General features: G+C 45.1%; 1 protein-coding gene across 1 annotated transcript in view; it reads right to left on the reverse strand.

Annotated features, from left to right (window-relative positions):
• LOC112229251 (polypeptide N-acetylgalactosaminyltransferase 12) overlaps window positions 1–14557 on the reverse strand; it is a 26848-nt gene extending 12291 nt beyond the window's left edge. Inside the window, exons 1-4 of the mRNA XM_024395089.2 lie at window positions 14160–14557; window positions 3710–3879; window positions 2850–3039; window positions 137–322 (exon numbers count right to left, since the gene is read on the reverse strand). Coding sequence (XP_024250857.2) covers window positions 137–322; window positions 2850–3039; window positions 3710–3879; window positions 14160–14515 — 902 coding nt within the window. The 5' untranslated portion in view covers window positions 14516–14557. The remainder of the gene's footprint in view (window positions 1–136; window positions 323–2849; window positions 3040–3709; window positions 3880–14159) is intronic.
• Between the last annotated feature and the right edge of the window lie 878 nt (window positions 14558–15435).

Consider the following 15435-nt stretch of genomic DNA (forward strand, 5'->3'; position numbering starts at 1 on the left):
TATACAGTACATGGTGTTTATAACAATTGTTGATCTCTAATAATATGCATGTCATTTTAAAGTACATCTTGATAGTTCATTTAGGATTGGACCATTTTCCACTCCGATACACTGGGGATTTTAGGGTACCACAGACCTGATGACATCGATGGCAGAGCGTCTGTGTTTCTGCTCGTACTCTGGCACCAGGTGCCAGGTGAAGACCAGCCGCCAATCAAATCCTCCGATATGGGGTTCCCTAGAGTTGCCTAGATACTGAAAAGTGTTCCAGTCAATGACATCGATGACGGGACAGACCACAGCCGATGGCTTCTCCTTTATCCTGGGAGGAAAAGGAGAAGAATGCAGAAGTAAACACGGGAGGTTGCAGTGTAACAGGGTTATAACAGGGTTATAACAGGGTTGGCTGCAGGCAGCAAGGGGTTGCAGTATAACAGGGTTATAACAGGGTTGGCTGCAGGCAGCAAGGGGTTGCAGTATAACAGGGTTATAACAGGGTTGGCTGCAGGCAGCAAGGGGTTGCAGTATAACAGGGTTATAACAGGGTTGGCTGCAGGCAGCAAGGGGTTGCAGTATAACAGGGTTATAACAGGGTTGGCTGCAGGCAGCAAGGGGTTGCAGTATAACAGGGTTATAACAGGGTTGGCTGCAGGTAGCAAGGGGTTGCAGTTAAACAGGGTTATAACAGGGTTGGTGGCAGGCAGCAGATGGGTTGCAGTATAACAGGGTTATAACAGGATAATAACAGGGTTGGGCAGCAGGTAGCAGGGGTTCACCCTATAACAGGGTTATAACAGGGTTATAACAGGGTTGGCGGCAGGTAGCAGGGGGTCACCCTATAACAGGGTTATAACAGGTTTATAACAGGGTTGGCGGCAGGTAGCAGGAGGTTGCAGTATAACAGGGTTATAACAGGGTTGGCTGCAGGTAGCAAGGGGTTGCAGTATAACAGGGTTATAAAAGGGTTGGCTGCAGGTAGCAAGGGGTTGTAGTATAACAGGGTTATAACAGGGTTGGCTGCAGGTAGCAGGGGGTTGCAGTATAACAGGGTTATAACAGGGTTGGCTGCAGGTAGCAAGGCGTTGCAGTATAACAGGGTTATAACAGGGTTGGCTGCAGGTAGCAAGGGGTTGCAGTATAACAGGGTTATAACAGGGTTATAACAGGGTTGGTGGCAGGCAGCAGGGGGTTGCAGTATAACAGGGTTATAACAGGATAATAACAGGGTTGGGTAGCAGGTAGCAGGGGTTCACCCTATAACAGGGTTATAATAGGGTTATAACAGGGTTGGCGGCAGGTAGCAGGGGTTCACCCTATAACAGGGTTATAACAGGATAATAACAGGGTTGGGCAGCAGGTAGCAGGGGTTCACCCTATAACAGGGTTATAACAGGATTCTTATAACAGGGTTGGGCGACAGGTAGCAGGGGGTTGCAGTATAACAGTGTTATAACAGGGTTGGCAACAGGTAGCAGGGGGTCACCCTATAACAGGGTTATAACAGGATTATTATAACAGGGTTGGGCGACAGGTAGCAGGGGGTTGCAGTATAACAGTGTTATAACAGGGTTGGCGACAGATAGCAGGGGGTTGCAGTATAACAGGGTTATAACTGGTTTATAACAGGGTTGGCAACAGGTAGCATGGGGTCACCCTATAACAGGGTTATAACAGGGTTATAACAGGGTTGGTGGCAGGTAGCAGGGGGTCGCAGTATAACAGGGTTATAACAGGGTTGGCTGCAGGTAGCAAGGGGTTGCAGTATAACAGGGTTATAACAGGGTTGGCTGCAGGTAGCAAGGGGTTGCAGTATAACAGGGTTATAACAGGGTTGGCTGCAGGTAGCAAGGGGTTGCAGTATAACAGGGTTATAACAGGGTTGGCTGCAGTTAGCAAGGGGTTGCAGTATAACAGGGTTATAACAGGGTTGGTGGCAGGCAGCAGGGGGTTGCAGTATAACAGTGTTATAACAGGGTTGGCGACAGATAGCAGGGGGTTGCACTATAACAGGGTTATAACAGGTTTATAACAGGGTTGGCAACAGGTAGCATGGGGTCACCCTATAACAGGGTTATAACAGGGTTATAACAGGGTTGGTGGCAGGTAGCAGGGGGTCACCCTATAACAGGGTTATAACAGGTTTATAACAGGGTTGGCGGCAGGTAGCAGGGGGTTGCAGTATAACAGGGTTATAACAGGGTTATAACAGGGTTGGCTGCAGTTAGCAAGGGGTTGCAGTATAAAAGGGTTATAACAGGGTTGGTGGCAGGCAGCAGGGGGTTGCAGTATAACAGGGTTATAACAGGATAATAACAGGGTTGGGCAGCAGGTAGCAGGGGTTCACCCTATAACAGGGTTATAATAGGGTTATAACAGGGTTGGCGGCAGGTAGTAGGGGTTCACCCTATAACAGGGTTATAACAGGATAATAACAGGGCTGGGCAGCAGGGGTTCACCCTATAACAGGGTTATAACAGGGTTATAACAGGGTTGGCAACAGGTAGCAGGGGGTCACCCTATAACAGGGTTATAACAGGATAATAACAGGGCTGGGCAGCAGGTAGCAGGGGGTTGCAGTATAACAGGGTTATAACAGACTTGGAGTATAACAAGATTATAAAAATGAAAAAAATATTTAACCTTTATTTAAGTAGGCAGGATTACAGGTTTGGGATTGGTGAAAAAGAGGATTGGTGGGGAAAATAGTTCATGTAGCTATACATATCCACAGCAGCATGATACGTACAACTGCAAGGTAGAATGAATGGAGGGAGGCACTACTCTACTACAGTCCCACAATTAGACTGAAGAAGAGCAGTCCTCACCTGGCCTGCTATGGGGTTTCTCACCTGTGGAGCAGGGGCTCCAGCCAGCCCTCGTGACATTCACAGTGGCAGTCCAGGAAGGTCAGCACGTCACCCGTGGCAATGGAGGCCCCCAGGAGCCTGGCCCGTACCAGGCCCTCCCTCTTCCTGGCCCGGATCAGATGCACCTTCTTCAAGCTGGAGATGTAGTTTTCCAACGGCTCCTTCAAATGAGCTGCGGTGAAACAAAAAGGGCTGTTGTTTACATTTCATGATTGATGGAAAGCAAGATTGTACATTTCCTCGACTGACAAAGAAATGTAGGTATGTGTTATGTTACCACAGCGTGGTTCAGCTAATAGGTGTGCCTGAACTTTGTGGTTAATTGGTCATTAATTAAATAATACAACCAACTGCTTGACAGAAATCTTATAAAATATTTCCAGTGACTCTCTTGGCCAATACTTCGTCATGAGAGGGTTAAATAGTGACCGATGGGCAAGGCTGCATGTTTACCAACTGGCATTCAAAATGATTGAAATCTATTCAATGGGATAGTTCACTCAAAAACTGTATTTGGTTCATTAGTCTACAAAAAACGTTGCATGTCAGAAGTCAAATTTTCAAGAAAGAGCACTTTCAGTACAGAGCCAAAACTGTGCACTACACCTGTGACCTTAACATATTGAATGTCATATTCATCAGATATTGTCTCTCATTTGCTTTGGCAGGCAGAATGGCATATCATGTCTACTCTAGCCAAGCCTGTCTGTCCATCAGGGTCTCAGAGTAGGAGTGCTGATCTAGGATTTTGTCTTTTAAATCACAATTAACACAAATTGCATGGACAGGGGGGACCTGATCCTAGATCAGCACATGCAGGCCATGTATGTCTATGATTGTACCTCTGTCACTATAGTCGTCCACCAGCACCACCTCTCGTAGCAGTGAGTTAGGTGATGTCTCCAGGACACTGTGGACAGTGCGTAGCAGCGTGGACCACGCCTCGTTGTAGAAGGCAATCACCACTGAGGTAGATGGCAACCTCCTGTAGTCATACTTCAGGTCCTTACAACTGGAGAAGAGAGAAACATATCACTTGTTATAGATCTGTAGCCTGATCCCAGACCCGTTTGTGCCATCATGCCACTCATTGGCACTCAATGGTTGAGAATGGCGCTGGAGGGGATGGCTGCCGTTTTACAGGCTCCCAACCAACTGTGCTACGGTAGTAACCCACCTCTAACATTCGTTCTACTGACCAACTTGAAATCACTGGAAAATAAACTGGATGATCTTCGTTCGAGAATATCCTGCCAACGGGGCATTAAAAACTATATATCTTATGTTTCACCGAATTGCGGCTAAACGACGACATGGATAATGTACAATTGGCTGGGTTTTCCGTTAATCGGATGGACAGAACAGCTAGATGAGGCATGGGGGGAGGCGTGGGGTGTGTTTCTTTGTCAATAACAGCTGGTGCACGGAGTCTAATAGTAAGGAAGTCTCGAGATATTACTCGCCTGAGGTAGAGTACCTCATGATAAGCTGTAGACCACACTATCTACAAAGAGGGTTTTCATTTATATTTTTCGTAGCAGTCTATTTACCATCACAAACCAATGCTGGCACTAAGACCGCACTCAACAAGTTGTATGAGGCCATAAGCAAACATCCAGAAGTGGCGCGCGTAGTGGCCGGGGACTTTAATACAGGCAAACTTAAATCCGTTTTACCTCATTTCTACCAGCATGCGACGTGCGCAACCAAAAGGAAAAAAACTCTAGACCACCTTTACTCCACACACAGAGACACATACAAAGATCTCCCTCGCCCTCCATTTAGCAAATCTGACCATAATTCTATCCTCCTGATTCCTGCTTACAAGTGGAAAAAAAACTACTAAAGCAGGAAGTACCAGTCACTCGCTCAATACGGAAGTGGTCAGAAGATGCAGATGCTACGCTACAGGACTGTTTTGCAGGCACAGACTGGAATATGTTCCAATGGCATTGAGGAGTATACCACCTCAGTCACTGGCTTCATCAATAAGATTCATCGATGACGTCGTCCCACAGTGACCGTATGTACATATCTCAACCAGAAGCCATGGATTACAGGCAACATCCGCACCGAGCTAAAGGCTAGAGCTGCCGCTTTCAAGGGGTCGGACACTAATCCGGACGCTTACAAGAAATCCCGCTATGCCCTCAGACGAACCATCAAACAGGTAAAGCTTCAATACAGGACTAAGATTGAATCCTATAGATTACAGATTACCAGGACATGTACTCATGCGCGGACCAACTGGTCTTCAACCTCTCCCTGACCAAGTCTGAAATACCTACATGTTTCAAGCATACCACCATAGTCCCTGCACCCAAGAAAGCGAGTAACCTGCCTAAATAACTACCGCCCCGTAGCACTCACATCGGTAGCCATGAAGTGCTTTGAAAGGCTGGTCATGGCTCACATCAACACCATTATGCTGGAAACCCTAGACCCACTCAGATTCGCATACCGCACCAACAGATCCACAGACGACGCAATCTCACTCGCACTCCACACTGCCCTTTCCCACCTGGACAAAAGGAACACCTATGTGAGAATGCTGTTCATTGACTACAGCTCAGTGTTCAACACCATAGCGCCAACAAAGCTCATCACTACGCTAAGGACCCTGGGACTAAACACCTCCCCCTGCAACTGGATCCTAGACTTCCTGACGGGCCATCCCAGGCAGTAAGGGTAGGCAACAACACATCTGCCACACTGATCCTCAACATGGAGGCCCCTCAGGGGTGCCTGCTTAGTCCCTCCAGTTTACCCTGTTCACCCATGACTGCGTGGCCAAGCACGACTCCAACACCATCATTAAGTTTGCTGACGACACAAAAGTGGTAGGCTTGATCCCCGACAACGATGAGACAGCCTATAGGGAGGAGGTCAGAGACCTGGCAGTGTGGTGCCAGAATAACAACCTATCCCTCAACGTAACCAAGACTAAGGAGATGTTTGTGGACTACAAGAAAAGGAGGGCCGAACAGGCCCCCATTCACATCGACGAGGCTGTAGTGGAGCAGGTCGAGAGATTCAAGTTCCTTCGTATCCACATCACCAACAAACTATCATGGTCCAAACACTCCAAGACAGTCGCGAAGAGGTCACGACAACACCTTTTCCCGTCAGGAGACTGAAAAGATTTGGCATGGGTCCCCAGATCCTCAAAACGTTATACAGCTGAATTCCTGAGGGCATACTGACTGGTTGCATCACCGCCTGGTATGGTAACTGCGGCAACTGCTAGGCATCCGACCGTAAGGCGCTATAGAGGTTAGTGCGTACGGCTCAGTACAACACTGGGGCCAAGCTTCCTGCCATGCAGGACCTCTATACTAGGCAGTGTCAGAGTAAGGCCCAAAGAATTGTCAAAGACAGAACAGCTAGATTGTCAATTGTCTCTTAACTCATTCTTGAACTGCATTGTTGGTTAAGGGCTCGTAAGTAAGCATTTCGCATTAAGGTCTACACCTGTTGTATTCGGCGCATGTGACAAATACAATTTCATTTGATTGTCATTGGCATGACAAGGAGTGGAATTAGAGCACAAACAGGGCTGGTACCAAAGATAATAAATCTGGGCCAGTATTCAAAGTGTTTAAAGCCATAATTAGACAGGCAACTCAATTCTGATCTTTTCACATCAGATCGTTTTCAGAGCTGATCTTATTGGTCAAAAGACCAAATTTTTTAAAACTGAAATTTTACATTTACATAATTAATCAGACCATTTACTCAGTACTTTGTTAAAGCACCTTAGGCAGCGATTACAGCCTCGAGTCTTCTTGGGTATGACGCTACAAGCTTGGCAGGGCGGCAGGATAGCCTAGTGGTTAGAGAGTTGGACTAGTAACTGGAAGATTGCAAGTTCAAACCCCCGAGCTGACAAGGTACAAATCTGTAATTCTGCCCCTGAACTGGCAGTTAACCCACTGTTCCTAGGCCGTCATTGGAAAATAAGAATTTGGAGGGCCGAACAGGCCCCCATTGACGAGGCTGTAGGGATCAGGTCGAGGGATTCAAGTTCCTTGGTATCCACATCACCAACAAACTATCATGGTCTGAACACTCCAAGACAGTCACGAAGAGGTCACAACAACACCTTTTCCCCTCAGGAGACTTCAGCCTAATAAAGGTAAAATACATTTTAAAAACACCTGTATTTGGGGAGTTTCTCCCATTCTTCTCTGCAACTACTCTTAAGCTCAGTCAGGTTGGATGAGGAGCGTCGCTGCACAGCTATTTCCGGGTCTCCGCAGAGATGTTTGATTGGGTTCAAGTTCGGGCTCTGGATGGGCCACTCAAGGACATTCAAACTTGTCCCGAAGCCACTCCTGCATTGTCTTGGCAGTGTGCTTAGGGTCGTTGTCCTATTGGAAGGGGAACCTTCGCTCCAGTCTGAGGTTCTGAGTGCTCTGGAGCAGGTTTTCATCAAGGATCTCTCTGTACTTTGCTCCGTTCATCTCTCCCTCGATCCTGACTAGTCTCCCAGTCCCTGCCACTGAAAAATATCCCCACAGCATGATGCTGCCACCACCCTGCTTCACCGTAGGGATGGTGCCAGGTTTCCTCCAGACGTGACGCTTGGCATTCAGGCCAAAGAGTTTAAGAATCTTGGATTCATCAGACCAGAGAATCTTGTTTCTCATGGTCTGAGAGTCTTTAGGTGCCTTTTGGCAACTCCAAGCGGGCTGTCATATGCCTTTTACTGAGGAGTGGCTTCAGTCTGGCCACTCTACCATAAAGGCCTGATTGGTGGAGTGCTGCAGAGGTCGTTTTTCTTCTGGAAGGTTCTCCCATCTCCACAGAAGAACTCTGGATCTCTGTCAGTGACCATCGGGTTCTTGGTCACCTCCTTGACTAAGTCCCTTCTCCCCCAATTGCTGAGTTTGGCCGGGCGACCAGCTCTAGGAAGAGTTTTGCTGGTTCCATACTTCTTCCATTTAAGAATGATGGAGGCCACTGTGTTCTTGGGGACCTTCAATGCTGCAGATATTTGTTGGTACCGATCCCCAGATCTGCGCCTCGACACAATCCTTTCTCTGAGCTCTCCGGACAATTCCTTCGACCTCATGACTTGGTTTTTGCTCTGACATGCACTGTCAACTGTGGGACCTTATATAGACAGGTGTGTGACTTCCAAATCATGTCCAATCAATTGAATTTACCACAGGTGGACTCCAATCATGCTGTAGAAACTTCTCAAGGATGATCAATGGAAACAGGACGCAACTGAGCTCAATTTCGAGTCTCATAGTAAAGGGTCTGAATACTTTAAATGTAAATAAGGTATTTCGGTTTTGTATTTTTAATACATTTGCAAAATATCTAAACCTGTTTCCGCTTTGTCATTATGGGTATTGTGTGTAAATTGATGAGGGGACATTTTTTTAAATCCATTTTAGAATAAGGCCGTAACGTAACAAAATGTGGAACAAGTCAAGGGGTCTGAATACACTGTAGGCCCAGGTCCTTACAACTGGAGAAGAAGAAAGGAAATCAGTTATTTGTTGTTGGTTACTGTTCTTGGTTACCATTGTGCTTGGCCGTCTCAGATATGGCGGCAGGACTTTATTGTTTGTGCATGGCTAAAATGGCACTAAGTCATTTGAGACTTAATTTCTTGCCCTATAGGAAACTCAAAAGGAACAGCTGTACGAGCTTTGTTAGTGACTTTATCCAACATGACAAAATATAGCTTTATCTTGTCCGATTTTGGCATTTAGAACTGGGCAAGGGGGCATAAAATCATCTTGAGCTGTTTCAATGTGGCATAAAATCAACAAATCCTCTTGAGCTGAGGAGTGAAGCGTTAGCCACTATGGGTTATTGGAGTGTAGACAGAGGCGTCATGCCCATAGAGGTCACAGGGGACACATGCCCCCTCAGGTTTGTCCAGTGAAAAAAAAAAATGGGGGGGCTTTAGCTTGCCAAGATATTTTCCCAATCTCCCAACCTCCTAACTAGCTACAAGGAAGCCATTTCAGGCTATAAATCTGTAATGGATACACTGGGAATCGGGAAGCAGGTGAGTTTAATCAAATAACAAGGCAGATAATCAAAACAGGAGAAGCGTACTGAACATGAACACAAACCATCCTGATGACAGAGGGCTAAATAAAGGGCGAGTAATCAAGGTGATGAAAGGGTTGGGGTTGCGGTACTGCTGCCAGACCCTGAGCTCACCTGAATTCATTGTTTGTTTGTATCCACATCGATGGAACAGTAGTGGAGAGGGTAGCAAGTTTTAAGTTCCTCGGCATACACATCACAGACAAACTGAATTGGTCCACCAACACAGACAGCATCGTGAAGAAGGCGCAGCAGCGCCTCTTCAACCTCAGGAGGCTGAAGAAATTCGGCTTGTCACCAAAAGCACTCACAAACTTCTACAGATGCACAATCGAGAGCATCCTGGCGGGCTGTATCACCGCCTGGTACGGCAACTTCTCCGCCCACAACCGTAAGGCTCTCCAGAGGGTAGTGAGGTCTGCACAACGCATCACCGGGGGCAAACTACCTGCCCTCCAGGACACCCTAATCCTAACCACCCGATGTTACAGGAAGGCCATAAAAATCATCAAGGACAACAACCACCCGAGCCACTGCCTGTTCACCCCGCTGTCATCCAGAAGGCGAGGTCAGTACAGGTGCATCAAAGCTGGGACTGAGAGACTGAAAAACAGCTTCTATCTCAAGGCCATCAGACTGTTAAACAGCCACCACTAACATTGAGTGGCTGCTGCCAACACACTGACTCAACTCCAGCCACTTTAATAATGGGAATTGATGGGAAATGATGTAAAATATATCACTAGCCACTTTAAACAATGCTACCTAATATAATGTTTACATACCCTACATTATTCATCTCAAATGTATACGTATATACTGTACTCTATATCATCTACTGCATCTTTATGTAATACATGTATCACTAGCCACTTTAACTATGCCACTTTGTTTACATACTCATCTCATATGTATATACTGTACTCGATACCATCTACTGTATCTTGCCTATGCCGCTCTGTACCATCACTCATTCATATATCTTTATGTACATATTCTTTATCCCCTTACACTGTGTATAAGACAGTAGTTTTGGAATTGTTAGTTAGATTACTTGTTGGTTATTACTGCATTGTCGGAACTAGAAGCACAAGCATTTCGTATGTGGCAAATAAATGTTGATTTGGTTTGTTTGTTTCTAGTTATATCGTTCAATATTGTTTTGTTAAGTCTAAATCCAAGTACGTCGCAAGTTTGAAAGTGGATTGAGTGCTGTGCTGTTCAGTGCTGTGCTGTGCTTTCACGATCAACTGACCAACCAGTATTTGTGCTTGGGGATTTTAATACACTCTCCCTTTTCTGCACATCTCCCCACTCTGCAACAGTATGTCACCTGACCAACTCGCTCAACTCTCATCCTGGACCAGTGTTATGGCAACGTAGAGAACGCATACAAGGCAGTGTGCACAGTACCCATCGGGAAATCAGACCATAACGTTATCCATCTTCTACCGAGATACAGGCAGTAGGTGAAATGCGAAAAACCTGATAAGAAATCCATTCAGATATGGGCAGAGGAGAGTAGGGAGGAGATCAAGGATTGTGTTCTTTGACTCGTGCAGGGATCCCCATTAGTTGACATACAGTATTACATCATACATCCAGTTCTGTGAGGATACTGTCATTAACACAAAAACTGTCAGAGTATTTTCCAACAACAAGCCCTGGGTGTCTAAGGACTTGAAAATGTGCCTCAATGAAAGGAAGTTTGCATTCCTGAAAGGGGATACTGATGCTGTAAAGGAGAAAGAAAATGAATTCAGGTCAAAAATGTGGAAACCAAAAAAGGACTTCAAGGATAAAGTGGAGCAGAGGTTCTGTACAGGCAATCCAAAACAAGCATTAAAGACGAATGTAAACAAATATGTGACGGCATCCCCAAATACTCTCCTGTCCAGATAATAAAGAACGAAGGGGCCTCTTGCTTGTCAAATATTAAGCCACACAAAGCACCGGGCCCAGAAGGACTACGGGGCAAAGTACTGAAGGTCTGCGCCGACCAACTGAAGGGAGTTTTCACACGACTGTTTCAACTCCTGCTGAGCACATGAACAGTGCCAAACTCCTGGAAGGTGTCGACCATTTTACCGGTGCCTAAGAAGTCAGGGGCCAAATCACCAAATTACTTTTAACCTGTGGCCCTCACGCCCCTTTTGACCAAATGCATGGAAAGGGTTGTTAGTAAGCACCTTACCCTGTCCATAGCAGATCAACTGGACCCATTACAATTTGCCTCTAAGGCATAGAGGGGGACTGAAGATGCTACCCTGACCTTGGGGAAAATGGTGGCAAGTCACCTTCAACATGCAAAATCATATGCACACATTTTATTTACTTATTTTAGTTCAGCTTTAAAGACAATGCAAATACACACACTGCTGAAATGACTACTGGACCTGAATGTCAACGGAGGCCTTGCAGGTTGGATCAAGGACTTCATGAATGGGGCCCTCTCTGATGAACTGACCCTGAACACAGGGGCTCCCCAGGGGTGTGTACTTTCACCATTGTTGTTCTCTATCTACACCAATGAAATGAAGACCCAAGGAAACAATGTGAGCCTTTTCAAGTATGCGGATGACATGGCTCTGGTAGGACTATTTTTTAAAGATGCTACATCAGATGGGGACAGCTATTTAAAACAGAACAACAACCTTCAAGAATGGTGCCGGTCAAGTGCCCTCCACATCAATGTGGAAAAGACAAAGGAGCTGATCATCAATAGCAAGAACTTACCAATATCCCAACCACTCTCTCTGAATGACCAACCAGAGGAGGTGGTTGAGTGTTTAAAATACCTAGGGACACAAATTGATAACAAACTGAGTTTACAGACTGTATTTTTTTCAAAGCAAGCCAGTGCTTATTTTTAATCAGGAAATAGAAGGGGTTTGGGGTCAGCCAGGATGTTCTGGAGCTACAGCAGCTTGGTGGAGAGCAGCTTGGTGGAGAGCAGCTTGGTGGACAGCAGCTTGGTGGAGAGCATCCTCACATTCAATATGACAGTCTGGTATGGTAATCTGAGCTGGTAGAGAGCATCCTCACGTTCAATATGACAGTCTGGTATGGTAATCTGAGCTGGTGGAGAGCATCCTCACGTTCAATGTGACAGTCTGGTATGGTAATCTTAGCTGGTGGGGAGCATCCTCATGTTCAATGTGACAGTCTGGTATGGTAATCTGAGCTGGTGGAGAGCATCCTCACGTTCAATGTGACAGTCTGGTATGGTAATCTTAGCTGGTGGGGAGCATCCTCATGTTCAATGTGACAGTCTGGTATGGTAATCTGAGTGTGAGGAGCAAAAGCAAACTGACCAGAATAGCAAACACAGCCAGAAAAGTAATTGGTCGACCATAGGCACATTTGAGCATTCTGTTCCACAAGGCAACCAAAAAGAAGGCACGGGCTGTCGTTGGCGACCCCTCCCACCCTCAGTTCAAGAGGCTTCCCTCTGGCCGGGGCTTCAGAAGGCCCACGGTCAAGCAGAACGTGTTCAAACATTCATTCGTTCCTTGTGCTGTTGGACTATTAAATGCAAAGTAAATTGTATCGGTATATGTACTGATCTATCTAGTGCAGTTGGGACAGCGGTCAGTTGTGAGTGAATGTATTAATGTCCTCTATGTTGTTAGTGTTTGCAACATGATGGAATGACTGGTTTAAATGTATCTGATGTGAGAATGGATGTGTTTGTGATCCTTTTAATGGAACGTGATGCCAAAGAAACATATCCATCCTGGATGGACAATAAAGTTTTATTCTATTCTATTCTATTTTATTCTATTCTATTCTATGATGAGGTCCAGTTGTGCGTAACGATGGGGAGCAGGTGTGCATAATGATGGTTGTCGGAGGCGGTGATTAGTAGACCGGTGACGTCGAGCACCGGAACGGTTACATTACCTGCAGCAGGGTCAAGCAAGTTAATGTTTCCAACATTTTTAGACTCCTAAACAGCTATTGATTTAAAACCATGGAGAGTTACCGCAAGTCACAAAGAAAACAGGAGCTGCCGCCACTATTTCAGCACCATTTCAACATCTCAACAAATCATTCTATACTTAGTCTAATACAATGACAACTAAAAGGTATAAAAAACAATTTAGTCCAATCAATGTAAGCTAAATATGATGTGGCTGTCCATGGTTCTAATCTATGCGTGTGCGTGCAACAGGTAGAAAAAACATGTTGACTCACCCTACTAGTAGAGAAACGCCAATGACATCATCCTCTTTCATGTTGACGAAACGGTCTATGACTCTGTCATACAGTACACGCTTTTATTTTTTTTGTCCTTGGCTATCTGGCTAAAATGCTGGCTTGCTAGCCTAACTTCCTTTCATGGGCAACTTTAGCTAGTTAACATTAGCCTTCTACATCTAGCTAGATATTGAACTTCCATCCTCTGAGTCCAGGGGCACAACAATGTATGAATTTATGTTTGGATCAGAATCGCTGTTATTGTCATTGGCCAGTACAGAGATCTAAGTAAAACTACAAGTCCAAATCCCTAACTCCATCCATGGCTAATTTAGGAAAATGACGATTTTAGCTAGCTAACTAGCCAAGGGAGGACAACAACACAATGAGATGCAATAATTCAAGTTGTTTCTGTCAATGATGTATTTATCTCGATGCGATGCGATAGGAGTGAAGCCAAATCCAAACTGGCTTCCCTTTACACTTTTTTTTGGTGTGCCAGGACCATTCACAGATGATCTCACTCAGTTTAGCTCAACGCTGATTAGCTATTATTTTATACTTTTTTTTAAACATGGGAGGCCAAATGTTTGCTGGCTTCCCTTGCATGCAATGCTATGAATTGAAGGAAAATGATGAAAAGACAAAAGATAAATAATTGTATATGTTTTTTTGGTGGGGGGGCCTGGCTTCCCTTGGCATCCATGAATGCACGCCACTGACAGCTCAAAATGCTTGGATATGTTTCACATAGATTTAACGACAATGATTATGTCTCTAGATTGCTGAAACAAATCTGTTTCAGGTGTTTGATAAATGTAAATTCTAGCTTCCCCCGAGACCGCCCCCCTCAGATTTTTCCCCTCAGATTTTTGGGGTGCATGTTGCCCCTGAGGGTAGGCCTGCACAACACTTATTTAGTCAGTCATATTTTTGAAAAGCTTTATAACACTCTTACATCACAAGACGAATGCTGGAAAAATATCATAAACAACACACTGAAACTCACTGTCAACTTACAGAGGATTCCATCTTTCAGGTAGGCTGCGGTGGAGAGATATCATATCACTCACATAGGTATTAATCTGGTGCTTCTTAATACTTTCCTCTTCTTTTTTCTTCTCCTCTCCAACGAGGTTCAATTTGACAGCTCTGCCCAGTTCTCCTAAGGCATTTAAATCCAACGGCGGTTTGTCATAAACAGGCTTTTTAAGCAATTCATTTTCAATATCTTGCTCAATGGGAACTTCTCTTAGACTTGTTCCACCTATGTCACCTGGATTATTATGCCTGTTAAAAATATAATATCCCACTATAGAAGCCCCGAACAGGAAAACGATCAACTCTGACCGATTCCTTCCCATGCAACGTGCCATCGTGTCTCCCTTCCTCACGGGAAGTTTTCATGCCCCGTGGGCTACAACAGCACAATGCAAGTGCATGACCAACCCAGGGGTGTAAAAGATTAGTCCAAAAAATTGCGTTTAGCAACGAAAACGATAGTTTCTATTGGACAAATTCATGTTTGTCCCGCCCCTTTATGTTCCTTTTGCTTCCGTTTGAGAACGTTTTGCAACACAATCGTCTTAATGAATATGCCACAGATCAACGAAACAAAAACAACAACAAAAGAACACAGAAAATGTGGTGCTGATAATTTTGCTCATTGTAAGAGTCCTATTTTGATTGAATCAACTTTTTATGTCAAACACGCTAGGCTACTTAAAGTTGATCAACTGTGTTGACCGAATTTGAATAATCAAACAAGTGTCACATTTCCCAACGCGCTTTTCCGTTATCCAGGGATCCAGCACTTGGCTTCCTTGGTCAAAGTTTATTGAAACAACTCTTCTCCATTAACCTACCTGATGTTAAAGAAGGATTTGCCCGATTAGATGAGCTATTTTGATGGATTAGCAGTAGCACCCATGGAAAATAATCCAGGTAAAATCAAAGAGCCTTATCCAGCGCTTCGGCGCCAGCAGTCTACTATTCCAAATCCACTTCGCGCTCACTCCTCTATTCGCACCAGTCGCATTAGACACAATGTTATCACATTGTTATAGCTTTACCTGCAACATCCACACACACCAGTGGAGGCTGGTGCCCATAGGAGGGTGGGCTCATTGTAATGGCTGGAATGGAATTAAAAGGAAAAGAGTCGAAACATGTGGTTTCCATATGTTTGATGGGTTTGATACTGTTGCATTTATTCCATTCCAACCATTACAATGATCCCGTACTCCTATAGCTCATCCCAACAGCCTCCACTGACAACTGTGTTTCCGATCAAGCT

The sequence above is a fragment of the Oncorhynchus tshawytscha genome, linkage group LG31, assembly GCF_018296145.1.
Source record: "Oncorhynchus tshawytscha isolate Ot180627B linkage group LG31, Otsh_v2.0, whole genome shotgun sequence".
Classification (NCBI taxonomy): Eukaryota; Metazoa; Chordata; class Actinopteri; order Salmoniformes; family Salmonidae; genus Oncorhynchus; species Oncorhynchus tshawytscha.